The sequence below is a fragment of the Sorghum bicolor genome, chromosome 8 (genome assembly GCF_000003195.3).
Source record: "Sorghum bicolor cultivar BTx623 chromosome 8, Sorghum_bicolor_NCBIv3, whole genome shotgun sequence".
Taxonomy (NCBI): Eukaryota; Viridiplantae; Streptophyta; class Magnoliopsida; order Poales; family Poaceae; genus Sorghum; species Sorghum bicolor.
The window spans coordinates 10,180,566-10,188,516 of NC_012877.2; the positions used below are offsets into that span (position 1 = coordinate 10,180,566).

General features: G+C 40.1%; 1 protein-coding gene across 2 annotated transcripts; it reads right to left on the minus strand.

The window, feature by feature from the left end:
* On the minus strand, positions 456-7,576 carry LOC8084190 (protein STICHEL). 2 transcript variants are annotated; one of them, XM_021446680.1, is made up of 7 exons: positions 7,296-7,576; positions 4,340-6,313; positions 3,531-3,753; positions 2,527-3,090; positions 1,476-2,166; positions 1,082-1,157; positions 456-998 (listed from the first exon to the last, which is right to left on the minus strand). In XM_021446680.1, exons 2-7 carry the CDS (start codon positions 6,278-6,280, stop codon positions 966-968), a joined length of 3,528 nt encoding a protein of 1,175 aa, XP_021302355.1. In that variant the 5' UTR covers positions 6,281-6,313; positions 7,296-7,576; the 3' UTR covers positions 456-965. The 2 variants fall into 2 exon arrangements, with proteins under 2 accessions (XP_021302355.1, XP_021302354.1); XM_021446679.1 differs by lacking the exon at positions 7,296-7,576 and adding an exon at positions 7,113-7,265.

Genomic DNA, 7,951 nt, shown 5'->3' on the forward strand with positions numbered 1-7,951 from the left:
TATAAAAATGAATACAAAAGGAATCTATTAGTCATTTAGTCACAAGCGACTTCGAGGTAGTAGTGACTTTGAGTTGTAGTTCTGTGGAAACAAAACGAGAGACCCTGCGGTTTCAACCCCGTGTAGGGGTTGGCTGGTGGGCATCTCTTCATTTTTTTTACTATTCTTTTTGCCAGATTTATAAATTCTGGAAATACAGTGAGTGTTTGAAATCTCTAGGTCATTATTATGGCCTTGTCCCAAGCTGACTGGCACCACCAAAAAGGGTTAGTTGGATAAAAGGATAATCGTTATCTCCAGATTGTTGAACAGCTTAAGTATATCATAGAATAGGGTCAGATTTGTCAGACTGGAATAAGAAGAAACTTTGGAGCAAAACATACCCAGAGTGAAGCATACCAGTAATACGAACACAGGATCATATTTTTGATCATATTAGTACAGAAGAGCAGACAGATTTGGTAACCTAAGTCTATATTGATCAATGTCATTCATGTGATTTCCTCGTTGGACACGTATACAAAATAAGAACATTATAATCCAAATGTCAGTAAATGCATTCTATTTCTTTTTGCCCGAAGATAACAAGGGGCACATAATAACTTTGCTAGGGGCACATAATAACTTTGCTAGCACATAATAACTTTGCTAGGGTGACATATAAATACAAAATCAAGATTACACGTGCAGCTGATTGCTGGAGAAATTGTCCTCCGTCCCTGAAGTTGTCGCAGATAGTTATTGCACCAAAATCCTGCCCCATGAAGGCCAAAAATATGCGGCCATCAAAGTTGAATTTCAGGCTGGAAGCATGCTGAAGTGAATATGGTAGTAGTTTCAAATGTCCTTGTCTTCTGAAACAACGTGTCATTTTGCAAAACAAGAACCATTTCAAACACGTATTTTATTCCTAGGCTTCGCTACATCATCATTGGCAATTCGGCATGTTAAACAGCTCTACCAGACTAAGAAGATTTCACCCGCATCTGCCTCTTCGTCTGCATTACAAACAAGTGTCAGGTTGCATGCCTGATGTTTGATGCCAGTGCCAGTGCAAAAGATAAGAGCATTTGACATTTACCTTTACTCCCTTTTGTCTTTGAGTTTTCCAACAAGGGAAAAGGCCATGACATCCTGATTTTCCAATCTCAGAGCATCTGTGAATTAGACATGGTAAGCATGGTGAATTTCAGAGGCCATACAGAATTGCAAAAAGAATGACATGTCATAAAAATGTAATATGTCGAGGACATGTCATAAATTCTAAAGGTTAGTATTGCTCAATTTCAACATTCAGATGCACCATGTCATAACAACAAATCAAGTCGTCTCCAATTAATTTGACTATAATGACAAATTTGCATGTTAATCAATGTCCTAGCTGTATTGAATGATTATATGTGTTTTAAATTTTGAACGTCAGGATAAAGGCTCAAATGAGAGCATGTAATCAAAACACATAGGTTAGGACTTACACGCTCTCTCTGTCGCAATCAACCATCTCATCCTTTTTGTGCATTCTGCTTGGTGAAATGGCAAAGCCATTTTCACTTTTTCCACTCTGGCGCTTCTGAGAACCATAACTGTCAACTATCTTCAGAGCTTCTATCTCATGAGCAAGATCCTCATCTGCATGGCTTGAGGGCACAACTAGGGACATTGAGGACTTCCTTTGGTATTGGTTGCCAACAAATTGAGACAGAACCTGATGTTGATCGTGTCTTTCCTGATTCATCAGACCTGGTGTGTGCTTATCAGAAACCTGGAGCCATGCACTTTCCAGTCGCTGTTCATCATTTGTTGATTCTTTTGAAGTCTGGATGGGAACTTTCGAACGCAACCTTTCATCAGCAGATGCAGTATTTCTGTACGTCTCCAGTTCTTTCTTTACTTCATCAGGATGATCAAAGCTTCTCCTTGAATCCAAAGTTCCCTTTAGTCGGTCACTGTTTGATGAGCAACTCAGGAAATCAGACTCGTATCTTCTTACATTAGGACCAGCCTCTAATGTTATTTCTCCGTCCATCAATTCCGCTAGTGGACCAATTTTGACTTCCACATTGCATTTCAGTACTGTCTCAATTGAATTGGTAATGCTACTCAAAAATCTTTGAGCTCTAGATTTTATGCTACAGTCCTCAAATGCAATGAAAGCAATCGCATGGCCTGACAAATATGAAAATGAAGATTATAACTCAATAACAGAGAATAGGTAGCCAACCATTTAAAATACTGGGCCATATGGAGAATTCAATTCAATTTCAACTTTGAAAGATGCATTTATTTCAACCTTTGTGGATACCATTGACATACTTCTTTCAGACTAGAATCACATGTCTGAAGATGAAATCTTAAGTGTATTAAAAAACATACAAAAAAAGACTAATCAAATAGGACCACGTATTTTGCTTTCAGCCAAAGAAGTATGAGCATCTTAGTGACAGCAAGTGATAAATGATAAGTAACCCACTTAAAGACATTCCATGTTGATAGCAAGAAAAAGTGAAAAACATAAGACATGTTTACCCTCTAATTGCCTGATTGATACTAGTTTCCCATGGTCAATAAGTAGCTGCTGTAATGTCTTCGAGTGGCAGTTCTCAATGCATCTTATCCAAACCTGGGCAAGGCTATCTGAGATTCCATTTACCAGGGCCATTTGCTGGGAACAGTTGTCGTTCAGTTGATTAAAATTGAGTGGAAGTCTATCAACAGACCTACACTCTCCATAAACCAAGTTGTCATTCAGTCTCAACTGGGATGAATGTGAGGCAATGACCTGAGGACTCGAGTGCACACTAACTGTTTTGGTGTCAATTGTTCTCTTAGAAATGCCAAAGGCAGATAATGAATGAGAAACAGCTCTGCTGGAGGATTCCCTTGCTATCTCAGACATAGCATCATTGGTTAGTTTATGGTGTTCTTGAGTACTGCATTTTTGTTGGTTCATATCTGAACTATGACCACATCCAAGTTGTAGTAGAGCAGCAGTAAACCACGTGGGGCGCTCACTTGAAAGCCTTATCTGCTTTTCAGCATCAGAAAGAATCTTCAATGCTTGTTGTAATCTTTCTAACTCTGCTTCCGTTACTACAGAGCATAAACAAAGCCATTAGCAGATAGATCCTGTAGACTAATGAAGGGAGAGGTTCAAATCAGCCTCATTGGCTCATTGCTTAAAAAACAAGGCAAGGCTGCCTTCAAATGTGCAATTTGTCAGTGACTTTGCCTGCTTCACAGGCATGTGACTACATGAAAAAATACTAAAACACACTTATGTGATTTTGTCATACGGATGAATGAACCAGAGTCATTTTTGTTAATCTAAACAAAATGTTTTGAAATTACTTCCATCAATCATCTAGTATGACTGCTAATAGCCTAATACGACAGTAATTTTTGTGATACAAAATAAAGCATGGAAGCAATGATATTTATGATAAGAAAAGATAAAGATGGGGAGGAAGAAACAAAGAATGAATGAGCTTAAAACACCAACAGAACAATAAGGTATGGTTGAGTGTACTCACAACTTCGACCACCAACTGCTGAGCCATTACAACAAGCAACATCAGCCAATTTGTACGTGCCAGCAATGATGTCCATGATGAGCCCAGCTAACTGAGACATTAATGCCATTGGATCAGTGCCAGAATCCATCAGCTCTCTGGATCTTTTCACTGTCTCAGCCGTGTCTCCTGACATAGCTATCTCCAGAAGATCAAGCAATTTCTCTTCCGAGACAACACCAACCTTTAAAATGAAATTTGCAGTCATTATCTGGATATAATAACTGATATCTCGCTCAAAAGTCATTCTAAAATAAAGAAGCGAAGAAATTTAGTGTGTAGCGTGGCCGTTACTTGTGCAGTCATGCAGAAACTGAACAACATTTCAACTCCCCCAAAGGACGACTTAGCATCATGTCTTAGTTTTACCGTGTACAATTTCAGAAGCACATGCTTTCATTGAGAGACAAGGTTAAGATGACAAAGGCGCAAATATATGATCGGTGACAATATTAACCTCAGATTGAGTACTTATCTATTTTTCTTTCTTATAACATCTAGGATAACTTTGACACTGAATTTTTACCAGCTTACTTCACTTTATGTGCACTACGTACATGTGTTTTGGAAAAAAAAATAATAGTACACCAAAACGTGCTGAATTCACTGGTGGAAATCAGAATCCATGGATATAAAATACATAAATAGTCAACTAAGTCAGAGATTGAAGGAAAAAATGCAATACAGATCCGAGAGCAACTTTCATTTTCATGTTATGCAAAGCAATATTTGTCATTAAAAGAATTAACTGATCATAGCAAGAAATTTACCAGATCGTTGACGAGTGAGGGAGTTATCTTTTTCCCTAACAAACTCAGTTGATCTAACATTGTTTCTGCATCTCGTAGTGAGCCATCTGAATTCAGAGCTATCAAATCCAAAGCTGCTAGCTCAACATCAAGATTTTCCTTGACACAAATTTTCCTCAATCGGCACACAGTGTCAATATCTTTGATCTTAGAGAACACATACTTCTGGCAACGTGATACAACTGCTCGAGGTAGGTTGTCAGGATCAATTGTAATAAATATGAACACAACACGAGGAAATGGTTCATCAAGAAACTTCATAAATGCTGACCACAATTTGGAAGGTGTCATGTGGCATTCATCAACAACAAACACCTTATACCGGGACAAAGGTGCAGATGGCGGCAAATTTTCCAGTAAGTGCTTAATTATGCTTATACTCTTTCTGTTACTTGCATCAACTTCTTTTAGATTGGTACCTTTTCCACTGAAGAAGTCAGTGCACTGATTACATACCCCACAGGGTTTGTTATCTCCAGTAGTAAGGCAATTTAGAGCTGCTGAAAATATCCTTGCAGTCGATGTTTTTCCTGTTCCACGAGGACCTTGAAAAAGATAGGCAGGAGCTATCCTTTCCCTTGCTATAGCATTACTAAGTGATTGGGCTGCAATGTTTTGACCAACAATTTCAGGGAATGCCCTTGGTCTATATTTTTGGCTCAAGCTTCTTGGGTCTGACTCGGCCAGATCAGCACTACGAACAGATAGATCCATTGCATCCTGGCTTTTGCAGCTTGACCATCTTTTCCGATCTAACCGGCTTGAAGCTTCCATATCAAGCTCCCCTATATTGGTTGAGAGTTCATCACTTGATGAATCAAATGATGAAGAACCAAAATCACAGCTATTACCCAAAAGTGGCATTCCCTGAGCAGACTTTTTTGAATGTGCCCATTTCATTGAACCAAATGATCTCTTCTTCTTATGCATTGTCTGACTCCCACATATTAGGCTGCTACCTTTTCTTCGAAGTATAGCAGATAGTGAAGGAGAATAATTACTTCCTTCAGATCCTCGATGTTTTCTCCTCTTTGATGCATAGCAAGGCACATGCGACCTCTGACTTCTCAGAACTGCTGATTGGTTAGACTCATCACCGTCAAAAGAAGTAGCAGTCCTAGCATCCCAAGAACCAACAGTGCTGGTGTTCCTTCTTACGTGCCTGTAATAGGTGCTAGTAGAAACAGGTGTGCAAGAAAAGGAAGATCCCTCTCTTCTACCTATTTTCAGTAGTTTTGAGGGATTTGAAGAGCTGACACATCCACATGCAGCAAATAGCGGAGATGTAGGGCGATAGAAGTAGCCCCTTTGAAATATCTCCAGAGTCTCTGAGTTGCAATTCTCAGTATCCTCAGATTGCTCACCGGAGTTAGCCTGAAGATCTGACAACTTCGAGACAGCTGCTCCTTTTCTGGACAAAACACCCTTTCTCCTTCTAGCTATTCTTTTGACAGGAGTACATGATGTTGAACTCTGAACATTGTAGATGCTGGCTGGAGGACCCAGATATGCATCACCTTTGGAGTTTACCCCATTAGATTTGCATGGACTGTCCAGGCTTAGCTCACCAGATGGTTGCTTAACATCCTCATCTATCTTCATTCCACTTTCACTAGATTTACAAGAATTCTGCCTCCAATTGTAGAGATAAACCTTTCTTCGTTTCTTATCAGTGTTTGGAGGCTCACAAGATGACTCATTGAGCTTTGGCGCTAAATTACTAGAAATCCCACCGTTGCATGTAATCCTTGAAGTTGCCACCAGTGACCTAGAACTCAAAGGTGATCTCCATGTTGAGCAAGTATCAGGGTCCTGCAAGCAGCGTGCCTTTTGCAAAGCAGTAAGTTCCTTCCTCAAGTGAAGCTCACTTGGGCCAACACACCCTCCAACCATAGTCCCCATCTCCAGTCTGGAAAGACGCTGACTTGTCTTTGTCTAACAGAGAGCAAAATAGTAAAATATTAAATGACATCACCATTCTGGAAAAGAACTGAGGTATGTTCACTGCAAACAATTTTGAAGTGTTCTACAATTTAAAATAGGTGCAGATTACAAAGACACAGAGTTGATGCATCTTATCTTAAGAACGTAAAAAATTGGTGTAAAGCAGTGAACACAATTTCAGCTTCGGAAGCAGCATGCTCAAGCTGCAACATGGGAAGGAATGCATATCAAGAACACAAAGTAAGCGCACATGATTAGACACAAAAAAAAAACTACAGTCTGGTACCAAGAGGAAACTAGATTGCAATGTTGATATCTTACATAATTCATTCTACAAAATGTATAGCATTGTTTTAGCCATCTACAGGTAAGAACAGGAAGATTGCAGAGTCAGACCCTATAGTGTGCAGATATGTGGACCGATTTTTGTGGAAACATAGAATCAGGCAGACCTTACCAAAGGTTATGTACATTATGTTACAGTAAATTCTCAGGTAATATAGAGAAATTATTTTGGATCTTTTAAGAAAAGGAATTATAAAGAGATGGTGAAGGAAAGTGCATGCCATTTTATCTGATGCCAAATTGGATGGTCATCAACAGTTTAAAAGCATAGAAAGGATTTGATGCCAAAGAGAGGGGAAATGATTTCGTATACAATTTATTTCTCAATATGCAAAGGGAAGGGGGGGAATCGATACTCAGTTTCCTAAAAGAAGAACGAAAAACGGCACCAGGAAGAGGGACGGAATGAAATGAAAGTTAGATGAAAAGAAGGAATCTGAAATACTTTGAGAGGAATGGCCGACGAACGCATTGCAAATCAAATTTGCAGCCGCTAACCATGCAAGAATCAATCAATCCCCAGGAACCAGGAGCTGGAGCACACAGCACTACAGCAGCATTCCGCCACCCCCTCCAAGATCTAAAACGTGCTCGCTTGGAAGAAAAAAAAGGGGGAAGAAGAACTCACCGGCAATCACGGAGGCCGTCGGGTGGGATCGACGAACCTGCAGCGCGCACGGGAAAGAGGGGGGGAACGAACAGTTCAAACTGGTCCTAGTCCTAGAAAGGCATCAAGAAGCCAAAAGGGGTCGAAAAAGGAGGCGCCTTTGGAGGTGGAACCTACATCCATCGCCATCGGGCAGTGAATGCCGGAGGAGACGGTGATTCGGAACAGCACGCGGCCGGCGGATTTAAAATCTTTGCCCCACCCCCTGCTGTCACAGGCGCTTCTTGCTCCGTGTGCTGTGTTCCCTCTGCACCACAGTACAGTTTGTCGGCTGACACACACAGAATATAATGCAGCAGAAATGAATCTCTTTTTTAAAGAACAATCAACCGGGTAAAATCTCCAAGGTTAAAAGGCCTCTAGTTTTTCTATATGGCCAAATAGCCAGTTTGGTCTCACAATTACCGTTCAAAGTTTAGTTTCATCCCGCCGAGACCCCCTTCGGAACGAACGAGAATTTCCCGTTTTGTGTGTTGCCATTATAAAAAATGAACCGACTCAATGTCTTGTGAAATTACTGTATTCAAAAGGAGAAACTTTACTTCTACACTCCGCTTTAGTCCTCAAACTTTGCACTTGTAGCTCAACTTCAGCCACGAACTATTAAGTGTATTTTA